This window comes from Sminthopsis crassicaudata, chromosome 6 (assembly GCF_048593235.1).
Source record: "Sminthopsis crassicaudata isolate SCR6 chromosome 6, ASM4859323v1, whole genome shotgun sequence".
Classification (NCBI taxonomy): domain Eukaryota; kingdom Metazoa; phylum Chordata; class Mammalia; order Dasyuromorphia; family Dasyuridae; genus Sminthopsis; species Sminthopsis crassicaudata.
Window position 1 is genome coordinate 191,890,110 of NC_133622.1, and position 14,593 is coordinate 191,904,702.

Genomic DNA, 14,593 nt, shown 5'->3' on the forward strand with positions numbered 1-14,593 from the left:
CACAGTAGATATTTAATGGATGCTCGTTGCATTGAATGGATAAATGAAGAGAGGAAAGAGAGAAAAATGTAGAGAAAAGTGAAAGAAAGAGAAGAAAAGAGAACAAAAGAAAGAGCCCCAAAGAGGAGATAGCAGGGGAGAAAGGGAGGGGAGGAGGGATCCCGGGGAATCTTTGGCAGAGACAGCGTTTTGCAGCCATAAACTTTGGAGGGCATCTGGCCGGCCCTCTAAAGAGCCTCACTCTCCCCAGCTCGCTCGGGGCCAGGAGGCGGGCGGCGTCACCCTCCCCCCAGAACTCGCATCCTCTTAGCAGCGGAACTCCGGCGCTGGCGCCACAAAACTTGGGCTGTGGGTAAGACTTTTCCCCCTCACATGCTTTGTCCGCTCGGTAAGGGGAGGGGGTGTGTGTGAAGGGGGGGTGCGGAGGGGGGAGGGAGGGAGGGAGGCTTTAACCCGCCCTTGGCCCCATGGGTCCCCAGGGGGCTGCGGCCGGAGCCACAACGTCAGAGTCCAGCAGCTTTGGAAGGCGTCAAACAGGAAGGTCTAAAGGTGACCCTTCCTCGTTGGCCAGAGGGGGCCCCTGCTCAGGCATAAATAGGCTGCTCGCGCTGCCCCGCTCACAGACGGCCGCCGAGCAGTGCCGCCCGCTGCCAGCCTTCTGCCAGCCAGCACAGGTGCCCGCAGCCCTCAGCCTGCCAGCCCCGCTCCTGCCCGCAGCTCTCCTGAGTGAGTACTGGCCCTTGCCCCCCCATGGACCCCAATCTGGAGGCTTTATGTCCTCAGTCTCTCAATAGAGAGCGATTCATTGGTTCTGCAACTTTTGGGGCTAGAGTGATAGCACCTCTCTCCCATGTTGCTAGGGCTCCCCCTGGTTCTTGCCCAAGGACAGCCCCCAGCCCCTTCTGAAGTACACCTGTAATTCCCAGTGCTCGAACCCCTCGGGCAGCAAGCAGAAGTTTGGGGACATCAGTTTGAAATTCATCAGTGTTTGGCACAGAACCCATTCTTTAAAAGAATAAATACACTACTGATGTTGCCCACAGAAACATTTGCCGGTCTAATTAATTCCAGATGTGAATCTAATAGGATTGGAGGGAAAAAAAAAAAAAAAACCAGGACTAGATTTCTCCAGATGCCTGATCAGAAGGAATAAAGGGAAGGGTATTGGGGTTTTCCATTGGAGGTGCCCATCTGGAGGCTGGAGCCAGCTTGGCGGTGGGTGGGGGAATGGGATACTGTACACGGGCAAGGAAGCCTGGTGATGTGTTCAGCCAGCCCTTCTTCCACACCCAAGCACTTTCTATGTGTATTCCTTGTGGAGAGGTCACTGCTCACAAGGATAGCAGACGGTGACCCTTGTCATCAGGCTGTTTCCTACCTGTCTGTCTGGGATCATCTGTCATGACGATGATGGTATATCCCCCCTTTCCACATTTAGGGAAATGGAAAATTTGATGCATGTCTGCCGCTCTTGTAGAGCTGTGGGGACCCTCCTCCTGACAGCCCTGAGTTGGAGCAGCTGCTTGCCAGTGGGGGAAGAGAAGGTTTGTACAGCCCCAGGTCTGGGGAGGTACAGTATTTCCTTCACTGGGAAATGGAGCCAGACAGCTTTCCCCAAGCAGTACCCTCTCTTCAGACCCCCGGCACAGTGGTCCTCCTTACTGGGTAAGTAGAGGCAGCCTAGTAGAGCTAAAAGGACTCTGGACTTTGTGTCTTGGCAATGGTGTAATGGAAAGATTTGGAGGTGGAAGATGGGGGATTTGAATCCAAACTCTAACCCTTACTAACCAAGAAAACTTGAACAAGTTGTAAGCCTCTTGGAGGCTCAATTTTCCTATCTGTAAAAGAACATTCCCCCCCCCCAAAAAAAAAAGTCTCCAAGGTCCTTCATTTTCCATTTCCTTCTAACTGTAAGGAAGACTTGACTTGAACTCTTCTCTCTCCTAAGTGATCTTGGACAAGACATTTGATTTCTCACTTACCCCACCCCCCAACTCCCTAACGCTATAGTTTGCATATTGGAAGAGGGTGTTTTCTCTCTAGGAGCTGCCTTCATTTAAGAAATCACAGATCCACCCCTCCCCAACCAAAGCAAAATAAACAAAAAACCAACCCCAAACCTCAGTGCTTAGCAGAGACCTGAACATAAGTGTTTAATAAATGTTTCAAAGTTAAAAAATAAAAGACCTTCACATTTCTATCGTATTTTACCTTCTAAAACACTTTACATACCTTGTCACATTTGATCCTCACAGAAATTCTATGAAGCAAATAGTGTATTATTTATTGTCCCCTGAAAGAACCTGAAGACCAGAGAGAGAAATTAAATTGCCTAAATTCACAGGGCTAGTCATTTGCAGAGCCAGAACCTACATCAGGGTCCTCTGACTTCAGATGTAGGAAGGATTCTTTCCAATCTACAAGTTATGATTTTTACATCACAGAAATAATGGTCAATTATGCCCCACTGAATGATGTTATACTTAATGGCTCCAGAGATGAGATTCTGTGCCGAGAGCCCCAGAAGGATATGTCTGGAGTGAGAGCCCTTTGCCAAGTTTAGTTTTAGCGTCCAGAATTCAAACTTATGTCAGTTCTAAAAATATTTAAACTCTTCTTTCTTCCCCTCCCCCCAAATGAAGATGCCTCAAGCTGTTGAGTAAACAAGGTCAGGCTGGGGAACTCTGAGCCAAAAGAACAAATGGGACCATCTTGAAAACCCAAGAAGGAAGGCTTGGCCAAACCCACAAACTTTGGAGATCTAAGCCCTTCAGAGAAAGCTCCCCTAAAGCTTTGTTTACTTTGTATACATTATCTGACTTGGTGGAATAGATAATGTGATCATTCTAAGATCCAGGGAGGATGCAAAGCAAACACTTAGTTTCTTTGGGTAGGCTTAAGTCCTATCCCCTGCCTACTTCTTTGCCTAGCTTTCTCTAATGTCCCTCTGGCTAATATTGTCCCGACAGGTGCGACACACAGCTCTGACTATAGCATGTGGAAGAAGGATGAGTATGTCAGCAATGGGGTTCGGGATTTTGCTGAAAAGGGTGAAGCATGGGAACTGATGAAGGAAATCGAGGCGGCCGGTGAGAAAATTCAGAGTGTGCACAGTGTGTTCTCAGCATCAGCAATTCCCAGTGGCACAGGACAGACCTCCACTCAGTTAGAGGCTCATTCCAGGCATTCACTAGTAAGTGAATTTTCAATGTCTTTCAGGAGCAACTTGGTCCTTTATTTCTTTTCCATTAAAGGGCAGATGTCATAGGAAGTGTCCTGTCACAGAAAGGCAACAGGATATAAAGAATGGGACTATAAAGAAGAGACTTGGAGTCTCAAGTCCTGGATTCAGATCCTCCCTCTGAAACTCATTAAATGATATGGCCAAGAGAGACTCACTTAGTTTCCTTAACTGTAAAATGGAGACAACAGGAACATAGAATCATTAAATTAGACATGGATGAGACTTAGAGGTCATCAAGGTTTAGATGCAGAACTGGAAGCACAGAAAAATTAAGTGGTCTTCCTGGGGTCACACAGCTAATGAGCAAATGGGAAAGGGGTTGAACTCAGCTTTTCCTGACTCCATGTGTAGGGCTTTGTACATAGCCATGTGCACTATTATGATCACTATGCTAACTACTTTGTCTTTTTTTTGGTGAGATAGTTGGGGTTAAGTGACTTGGCAAGGATTACACAGCAAGAAAGTGTTTAGTATCTGGGGGCAGATTTGAACTCAGGTCCTCCTAATTGCCAGTGTTCTATCCCCTACGCCACCTAGCTGAGTTCAAATCCGCTCCCAGGTCCTCCTCACTCCAGAATTAGTGTTCTATCCATTATGCCATCTCGCTGCTCCTATGTTAACTATTAATCCTGATCGGAAGAGTCCAAGTGGGGCATGCTGGAGGTATAAGTATCAGGAGAGAAGGAGCATTCCCTGGGCATATGAGTGAGCCATTCGAGGAGGAGGGAAGGACATCACCATGGCAGACTACTTCCTGGGTGCCTTTGGACTGATTTGGTTGTTTGCAGTGTAAGGGTGAGACCTGGGCAGCTTCTGGGGCTGGAGAAGGGGTGGGGGGCATTGCCTGCCTAGGTTCCCAGCTCCTTCATGTAGTTCTGCCTCTTTCTACCTCTTCCAGGATGCTGACTGGCAGGGAGGCTTCCAGAGGTGCAGCTATTTCTGTATGTAGCTTCCAGGGATCTTGAGCTGTAACTTGGCACTTCCCTCAGTCCTAGGGGATGTTTCCCAATATAGCATGTGTGCATGCTCAGACATGCTCCAGGTAGAATTCTACCCTGCCTCATGTGTTCCTGGGCTCACCTGATCTCTGTTGGAGGTGTAGAATTCCCTGGACAAGGCAAATTCCAGCCAGTATAGGTTACAGAGGTAGGTGAGTCTGTGACCATCAAGCCACTCAGAGGCTGCCCCCTATTGGATGATTCTTCTGATCAATCAGCAAGTATTTAATAAGAAGAAGAAAGAAAGAGCCGGACTCTTTGAAGCAGAGAGAATGAGGGAGAGCATTCCAGTCTAGCTAGTGCAAAGGTATGGAGATAGGAAATTGGTCTGGGTATGAGGAACAGAAAGAAAGCCAAAATTTTTGACTGGAGGAAGAATAATTTTCAATGAGACTAGAAAAGATGGGGTTGCAGCCTGGTTGTGAAGGGCTTTAAAAACTAACATGGATTCCTATTTTATCTCCAAGGCAATAGGGAATGACTGGAGGTTGTTGAGGAAGAGAATCACATCTGAGATCAAAATTACTAGTAGGGTAGAGGATGAGCTGGAGCGGTGATGGAGACTCTTCCATGTTATCCGTAGCTATTTTAAGTTCACTGACATAAGTCAGACAGAGTTCTCTTCCATTCCCTGATTAAAGTGCCAATCTTATCCTAGACAGAAACCCTTGGCAGTTACTGTATTTATGGGGTCACCCTGCAGGTGCTGAGCTCAGCCCATCCTGGCTGACCTGGCTTCCAGGAGAATCACCGGCTCCTCATTAGCGCTAATTCTAGCTTCTTCTCTCTTGCCAGGTGTCTTTCCTAGTGCGGATTGTTCCCAGCCCTGACTGGTTTGTTGGAGTAGATAGCATCAATCTCTGTGAAGGAAACCGATGGAAAGAACAAGTCACCTTAGACCTTTTCCCCTACGATGCTGGGACAGATAGTGGCTTCACGTTCTCCTCTCCCAACTTTGCTACCATCCCCCAGGACACAGTGACAGAGGTAAGGAGCATTGGAATCAGGGAGGTCATTACACAATGTGATCATTCCTGAGAACTGGCTTTCTCTCAAAGCCCTGAGAGAGAAGGGGTGCAGGGAAGGGGAGGTCTCTCAAGCACACAGACACACACTATCAACATTTACTTTTTGGAAGACTTTGTGTTGAAGTTTTTTTTCTCTCTCTCCCTCATCTCCCCCCCCTTCCCAAGACAGCAAGCAATCTGATGTAGGTTTTACATGCACAATCATTTTAAACGCATTTCCATATTTGTCATGAACACAGACACTATCCTGGATCACTCGTTCCATTATCTGAAAACCGTCTAGACTGGATGGCCTAGATAATGCTTCCACAAAGCCCGCTAGATAAGATCCGATGGGCTGAGCAAGTCGCCTAGTCAACTTGGCCTAGGCTTGGACCGTTAGAGGGAATCTGCTTGTTTAGGCTCCATCCCTGAATCGAGTTGAGCTGTAAGGAGAAATGTGGTTTTTGGCCTATGGTCTGTCTTGGCTGGCTGGGCAAGCCTGCTGCTGGAGTTCCCCAGCTATCTGACAATGGTATCAGAGCCTTTGCCCGGGACTGAGCAGTCTTAAGTGAGCAAATGTTTGCTTTGCTTAAATTCCAGATAACATCATCATCCCCCAGCCACCCCGCAAATTCCTTCTATTACCCCAAGCTGAAATCTCTGCCTCCCATTGCCCGGGTGACCATGGTGAGAATCAAGAAGAGGCAAAGGGTCTTCGTCCCCACTCCCCCTGTCATGGTCCGCATGGGGAATGAGATCGAGGATGCTCTTTCAGGTAAGTCCCCCTCCTCGGGCATGTGCTCTCCGGGTTGGTAACCCCAAAGCAATGGAAAGCTAGTGACCCAATTGGAAATGAACTGACTTCAGCAGCTGTAGGGAACAGTGCCACCGAGGAGGAGTAGCTTCCTTCCCCCTGGCTCCCGCTGAGGCTTTGGGGAAGAATGAGATAATAGGGGAAAGTGGTTGGAAAAGCAGATACAAATGTGAAGAATTTGGTGGGTTTCACTTTATTTCCTTTGAAATATGACCTAGTATGGTGGATGGAAATCTGGTCTGGGAGTCGGGGTAACCCAAATTCAAATCCTGCCCTCAGTACACACTAGTTATGTAAAGCTGGGTGAGTTGTTTATTCTTTCAACATTTTCCCCTCTCTAAGGCAGGGGTTCTTAACCTGGAGTTGATGGATTCAGGTTAATTTTTTTTTTAATAACTGGATTTCAATCTGGATTTTTTTAAAATTTATAACTGGATTTTGTACTAATTTCAATTCAATCTTTGTAAGACTGTGTATTTTATTTTATTAAATTTTTTTTGTGAGGCAATTGGGGTTAAGTGATTTATCCAGGATCCCACCACTAGGGAAGTATCAAGTTATCTAGGATTAGATTTGAACTCAGGACCTCCTGATTCCAAGGTCAGTGCCCTATCCATGCATCATCTAATTGTCCCAGTACTTTATTTTATACATTTAAAAATTTTATTCTGACAAGAGGTTCATGGCTTCCCCAAACTTTTCAAGGGATCCAGAACACACACACACACACACACACACACACACACGCACACGCACACACACAGATTGAGAACAATTCTTTAAGTTAGAGATGAGCTGAAATCTGTATTAGTGGAAGGAGAGCTCACACCAGGATGTGCCTACATCAATGAAATCATAGGTACCCAGTAAACAAATTAATTGCAAGTAGAGCAAGACTTCTTGTGAACTAGAAGGGCCTCAGAGAGATCCTAATTAATCCAGAAGAAGAAATAAATGACCACAAAAGGGAAGAGATTTGAGATTACATATGGCATGATTATTCTATAACATTTAACAATGAAAAACTTTCATCCTATAATTATGGCTTTAAAAGTAAATAAATAAAAGAGCTACATAAAGAGGTTGAATGAATTTTCCCCTTCCAGTGAAAACAATCCAGTGCTTAGCCCAAGGCACTTCACGCAGTTGGTTCTTAAACATTTGATTAATTGAATTGAAAAATCACACACAATGTGATTTATGTTTTAGGAATACAGATTCATACTGATTCATGTTATGTCAGGAGAGGACAATTAACTAACTTATTTATTAGGGTTCTACCTCTCCTTTTATTATAAAAATTAATCAGAATGAATTGAGCAGTCTTTTCTTGCCCATTAAGGTCCCTCATTCATAGAGATACTCCATCCAATTCTTTCTGTTCTTTGTACTATCTGGGCTGGAGGAGAGAGGACTTGTGTGAGTGGGAAGAGGGTGAGAGGGGCTGTTGCCTTCTCACTATAGTATCTCAAGAGCTGGTTTGGGACAGTTGTCCTGCTTAACTGCAGAGCACACAAATATAGTAGAGAGAACATCACGCTTAAAGTTAGAAGACCTGGGTTAGAAACTAGGCAAATCCTTTATGTTCTTGAACTTTAGTTTTCTCCTCTGTAAAATAAGGGGATTGTTCCTTTCACTTCTAAATCCTATAAGGGAAGATGAGTGGGGGGAAGCCACAGAGAAGTGGGTTTGGACATAATAGACAAATTTTTATTTTGTTCAGTCTTCATTTTTGAAGAGGACCAATGACGTCATAGTGTGATGTCTTGACATACCCCAAAATGAAAGGGGAATCCTTGAGAAAGAGAAGATCAGTTGTCAAGCTCTCAGTACCTGGAAAGCTTCAAGCAATGACTAAGTGCTTACTTATGGAGTAGGGTATAGAGAAATTATCCATAATGGGATTGGCTTGAACCTGGCTTCCTCCTGAGGCCCCTTCCAGTTCTATGAAGCTAAGATTCTGTCTTATTAGATAAAGTGCATGGCCCTCCTATCTCATCACCCCAAAATAGATACCCCAAAACTAAGTCTTCAGGTCCTTCAAATTAATCCTTCGTAGATTTACTCTGAAGTAAGTCTTGCTATTCTATTGAAAGTATATTGCAGTGGATAAAACAAATGGCCTTGGAGTGAGGAGGACCTGAATTCAAATTATGTCAGCTTCAGACACTTGACACTTACTAGCCGTGTGATTCTAAGCAAGGATGGATGGATGGATGGATGGATGGATGGATGGATGGATGGATGGAAGGAAGGAAGGAAGGAAGGAAAGAAGGAAGGAAGGAAGGAAGGAAGGAAGGAAGGAAGGAAGGAAGGAAGGAAGGAAGGAAGGAAGGAAGGGAGGGAGGGAGGGAGAAAGAGGGGAGAGGGGAGGGGGAGAGGGACATAGCAAGGATCACATGATTTGAAACCATTGGTTTGGTACAAACAGATCTTCATCTTAATGAATAAGGAAATTCTACAAACCTAAACTTAATATAGATTTGAAACTGTTTCCAGAAGTAAGATGAAAGACTTTGGTATTGAATCTTTGGACCACAGCAATCAATTCAGCTTTCAACAAACATTTTCTGGGTTTTCCCTCTCTTCCTAAACCTACACTGGAGGGGTTATTGAGGGTAACAGAGAAGAGGCAAAATCTGAGCCTTAACCTTCAGAGTCAGTAGGTTTGGGCCCTTTTCCCATGAGGGGGAATATTACACAGGGTAAGTGGGGGTTAATGACCTCTGAGGTCCAGTGTAACTGCCAAATCCTAGCATTCTGAGTTTCTAGGATTCTCATGCAGTTTTTTCACTATCCCAGGAAGGGAGGCTGTATGACAGCTACTTGTAGTTTGCTAATTGGGAAATTGAAGTCAGTAGGAGAACATTAGTTTGCCTTAAGTTGGGTAGCTGAGCCAGCTGGACCTATCTTTTTCTCTCCCCAATTTACTACCTGGTGTCTACCCGAGCTTTCTAAGTCTGCTTAGAGCTAAATGGTTCAGCCATAAAGCCCAATGGATTCTTTTTTAATTTTATTTTTTTAATTTGGGGAGATGAGCAAGACATAGTGAAATGGAAAAATGCCGCTGCAGCCCACAGTGCCCACTGAGCTGGCTCCAGGGGGGCCGAGATCCTCCATCCAAGCTGTGGGAGGGGCCTGCCTGCTTCTGATGATCTGGGGATCTGGCCGCTCCCTTTGGAATCCAGTGGGGATGAAAATCAAATGTTGCAGTTTTGTCAAAACTGTTGTCAGAGTGTTTGTCATTTTTTGAGCGTTTTCTCACAATAGGAGAGCTTGGCACTTTCTGGCGAAGTAAACACAGCGCACACGGTGGCAGTGGTGGGGGCCAGGAGCCTTCAGGCTGCCACAGAACGACAGCTCATTTTAAAAAGCAGAAAACAGAAGCTTTTATTTACCAGGCAACATATGGCCTTTATTATAGGAATGTAAAAATCAAATCCTTTGAATTCGATGTCCCTAGGCGGCTTGAGTAGCTATGGGAGACATAGTATCCAAAATGTATTGGTTTGAGGTTAGAAAAATTATATCATATCAAAGCTGAAAGGGACCTTAGAACACAGAATATAAAATGTCAATCAATCATCGACTGAAAGCTGGCAGTGCCCTGGGAGGTTGCATCTAGTCCAGCAAACTCATTTTACAGATGAGAAGCCTGAGGCAGAAAAGTATAGAGACTGAGTAAAAATAGCTGGCATTTACAGAGCACTTTAAAGTGCTTTACAAATATTATCTCATTTGATCTTCACAACAACCCTGTGAGGGATGCTATTATTATCCCCATTTTACAGATGAGGAAACTGAGGTAGGCTGAAACTTGTCAGAGACTGCACAGCTAGGAAGTATCTGAATCATAAACTAACCCTCATGTTTTCTCCACTCCAGGCTCAGCTCTGTATCCATTACAACCACTTAGCTCCAGGAGCTTGGCTCGAGGTTTTTTGGCTCAAGAATCAGTGTTCTTTCCACTGAATCACCCTGACCTTGGAATATAGAATGTTAGAGCTGGGATAGTTAAGCTAAAAGTGATCTCAGGAAAGAGAATGTGGGAGCTGGAAGGGTCTTAGAAAGAAGTTGGGAGAGGGCTGATGCTATCAAACAAGGGAGCTGGAGCTCTAGGACACAGAATATCACTCCCCGGAAGGAGCTTTGGAATATTGGACATAGGATTTTAGAATTAAACGGCTATTGAGGCAATTCGGTCTAATCTTCTTCACAAAAAGAGAAACTGAGGTCCAGGGAAGAATAGAGACTTGCTCAAATTCTTACTATGCATAGCAGAACTGAACTTTTTTGATTTTGTTTGTTTGTTTGTTTTTTTAAGTGATAGCTAGCCACTAGTTTTACATGGAGGACAAAGAGGGCAAATATGTGTCATTTCTCTGGAAGGCATTAATGCTTGATTTGACTCAAGCCGGATCTTGTCTGTGCTTTGTCCATTTCTAGAAACCCCTCTGGACTGTGAAGTCTCCCTGTGGTCTTCCTGGGGTCTGTGCACAGGGCCATGTGGAAAGACAGGCGCTAAGAGCCGCACCCGCTACGTTCATCTGCAGCCGGCCAACAACGGGACCCCCTGCCCAGATCTGGAAGAAGAGACTGCATGTGAACCTGACAACTGTATCTAAGGAACATGGCGGACCCAGCCAGCCAAGTGCCCACATCCCTGCTGGTTAATCACTGGGCTCCAGGCTGAAGCTGGCAGAGGAGTGAGTCCTGGGGAATCCAGCTGTGGCCATGACTTGCCATGGGACCTTACTGATCGAGCAACCCTCGGTTCAGCCTGGGTGACCAATAGTGTCAGATGTTCCTGATAAATTTCTAAGATTCATGCAGCTTTCTGACTTGGGATGAGAGACCCATAGCCCAAATAATCTCTCCCAGGATGGTAGAAGTGCTCACAGCACCCTCTAGTGACCGAATGGGAGATCTTTCTGGACATCCAGTTGGATGCTTTTCTGAAAACTGAGTTTTCTAATACACAGGGAACCAACCAGTATGTTCACCTCCTCCAATGCTGGCATGTCTGCCCCTCACCCTCCACCTCCTACAATCCCACATCAATAACAAGATTCTAGAAAAACACAACATTTGGAGAAATAATGTGACAAGGGGCTTTGCTACGTTCTATCGTACTTCAAAGGTCCATGATTTCCTGCACGAAGTCAGTCCCTCCACTGAGGCAGATAACAACCCCTTCTCCTATATATTTTATTAGATTCTAGGATCACGGATTTAAAATTTGGTCTAGTCCAATGTCCTCATTTTACAAATGAAGAAACTGAGGCTAGAAAAATTAACTGATTTGTTCTAAATTATACAGGTACTAAATGACAGGGTCAGGATTTGAACCAAGTCCTTGGATCTCAGATCCCATGCTCTTGCCACTGACTGCATCACACTGTCTCCTCTACATTTTTATGAGTCACTGTTTACCACCCCCCCCTCAAAAAAAAAGAAATCACTGCCCAGTCCCTAGCCGGTCAGTCTTATGGAGATGCTCTTTTCCTCACTTGGCTACTCTAGTTAATAGGCACCAGATACACAGACTTTCTTCCAGCTTATACTTTCTGGCTTGATTTGGGAGTTTTTGCTTTGCTGATATGGTCTCCCAGGGCTCAGGGCTACTTCTCTCAGCCATGGGACCTTTGGAAGAAGTTTTCAGTAAATGTTAATGTTGTCCTAATGGTCACTCAATGATTGGCTAACAAAAGTCACAGTGGCGTCTCTCCAAAGTTATAGTGAGGTTTGGATCATATATTAATAGTATTGATCAGGGCAATGTTACATGAATCAGTTCCTCTAGAAAGTTTATTTATATACATTTGAGGCTAATGATAATGATGTCCTGGATTATGATTTCTTTTTTAGTAATTTATTAGCTTTAAGCAAACCTTTACATGACCTTTTTATTTTCTTTTAAATTTAGAGAAAGGATATCTCCCAGGAACCTTTAGGCCTCAGAGGAGTGGAAATGAGAGAGGGTAGAGAACAGCATCTCAGTGAGACCTTGGGCAGCTTCCCATCCCTTCCCCCCTCCCAAATATTCCCATTTGTCCCCAGGATGGAGTAATCCAATTGCTAGCACCTGAAATGTGGTTGTGGCCGGGATCCCTTCAGATCTGGCTGGCTTTGTTCCTGTGGCTTTGTCAGATAGTCACTTGAACAGGGGTCAAAACAAGGAATGCTTACGAACAGACGATCTGAAAAGATTGACCTCATTTTTTAAAATGTTATTGATTTCTTTGCACATAAATAAAATGTCTATGTTTCTTCCCAAATGTTCATGAATCAACTTTACTTATGTCTAGAAAAATCACCAAACTGGAAGGAGGATCTTCTCACATGATTTAAAATTAAAAAGGAAAGACAAAATCTACCTTGGCCATCCCCTTCGTTTTATTATTATTTTTAAGTTTTATTTTATTATTTTTTCAATTAACAAGCATCCATTTCCTTTCCCTTCCACTTTCTCTTCCTCCCCATTTGGAGAAAGAAAGAAAAAGCAAAGAGAGGAAAGAAGGAAGGAAAAAAGGAAGAAAAGAAAAAAGGAAGGAAGGAAAGAAACAAACAAAAAAATTTAAATACTATAACAAATATACAGTCAAGCAAAACAAATTTCCCCATTAGCCTTGTAATTTTGCCATTTTATAGAGGAGGAATCTAGAGGAATGAAGGAACGTTCACTATGATACAAGAACTGGCAGAAGCAGGATTTGAACCCTGACTCTAAAGACAGCAAACCTCTCACAGAGTTAACTCAAAATACCCGAGTAGTCCACTATATTATGTTCTCTCTGTATTTTTTAATTATAGTTAACAATTATCTAGTGCTTTAAGGTTTTTGAAACATTTTAAATATGTCCTCTCATCTATTCTTGCAACACCCCTAAGAGAAAAATGTTTTTATTGTTCCCATTTTATGGAGAAAGAAACTAAGAATAAGAGGGTAAGTGATTTTCCAGTATAAACACAGCTAGTAAGGATCCGAAGGAAAATTCTGGTCTTTCTTACTCCATGACTAATACTCTGTTGTGGTAGTAGTTGTGACCCCATTTGGGATTTTCTTGGCAAAGATATTGGAGTGGTTTGCCATTCTCTTCTCCAACTCATTTTACAGATGAGGAAACTGAGGCAAACAGGGTTAAGTGATTTGCCTGGGGTCACAAAGGTAGTATCTGATGCTAAATTTGAACTAAAGTTTACTTGACCCTAGGACCCAAGCTCTCTCCAAGTACTTGCTTTAGATCTGACTCTATGATCCTATTAATCAATATCTGTAGTGCAATGCCCACAGGTATAGTTGTATGTTAATTAATTGTTGACCAATACAAATGAATACATTGGCATTATCTGAGTAATTCTTTATGTTCAAGGATCTCTCAATACTACAATAAAAAACAGGTCTTTGAAAGTGTAAGCTAATGTTGAATACCGTGGATAAACACTGAGAGCTTTCTCTTTAAAAATCAATGTTTAACAAGGGCATCCACTCTCACCACTGCTATTTAACATAGTTTTAGAAACCGTAGCCATAACAACACAGCATGAAAAATAAATTGAAGGGATGGGCATTAGCAACGAAGACATTCAAGTCTCTCTCTTTGCAGATGATGTGATTGTTTACCTGGAAAACAAGATGGTCAGCAAACAATAATGAAAGACCATTGTCAAGTATCCACTATTCTCTAATCAAAAATCACAAAAATCACCTGCATTGCTAGATTCCTTCAACAAAAATAGGGAGAAAAAAAGAAATGTCCTTTTAAACAATGACACCCAATATTTGGGTTCTGATTTAGCAAGATATCAAAGTACAAAGATAATTTCAAAATTATTTTGATAGAAATTGAGGAAGAATTGAGAAAATGGAATAAATAAATGGAATGGAATAAAATAGAATAGAATAAAAATGACAACAGTTCTCAAACTAACTGATATTATGTGGTATCAATCAAAAGGACAGCAGGTTATTTCATAGAACTGGGTAAAATCATGCCAAAATTTATACATGAAAAAATAGATTATGAGAAATTATGCAAAAGAAAGAATGTGAAGTGGGAACGACATGGGGCTATCTTATCTTGAAATGTACAGTAGATCTACTGTTATAAAAATTGTCTGGTTCTGGAAAAAGTAAGGAAATAGATTAAATGATTTCTTCATTGACCACTAAAACCTGAAAATGTCAGTTTGAAGTGTGCTTAGAAAAATGGATGCTAGACAAATCTTAAAATGCAAATGATAGAATTTCCGCACTAGAAGATGAGACCTTAGAACATAAAATGTCAGAGCTAGAAGAAACATAGCCTCTAAAATATTAGGGTAAAAGGGGTCCTTAAAACAGGGAAGGAGAATGACAGAGCTGGTAAGAACCTTAAATGTCATCTAGCCCAAAGACTTCATTTCACAGATGAGGAAACTGAGGTTCAGAGAGAAAAATTGGCTTCTCTAAGGTCACACATTTAGGAAGCAGCAGAATCCTTTGCCTTCGAATCCAGTGTTCTTTCTATTCTGGTGCCATGTTTAC

At 43.2% G+C, this 14,593-nt stretch overlaps 1 protein-coding gene across 1 annotated transcript; it reads left to right on the plus strand.

Moving 5' to 3' along the window:
* The first annotated feature begins 505 nt into the window (after positions 1 to 505).
* Positions 506 to 12,344, plus strand: SPON2 (spondin 2). The gene is made up of 6 exons (XM_074276382.1): positions 506 to 726; positions 1,439 to 1,665; positions 2,970 to 3,193; positions 5,038 to 5,229; positions 5,853 to 6,027; positions 10,513 to 12,344. The coding sequence occupies exons 2-6, from the start codon at positions 1,443 to 1,445 to the stop codon at positions 10,689 to 10,691; spliced, it is 993 nt and encodes a 330-aa protein (XP_074132483.1). The 5' UTR covers positions 506 to 726; positions 1,439 to 1,442; the 3' UTR covers positions 10,692 to 12,344.
* The last annotated feature ends 2,249 nt before the right edge of the window (positions 12,345 to 14,593 follow it).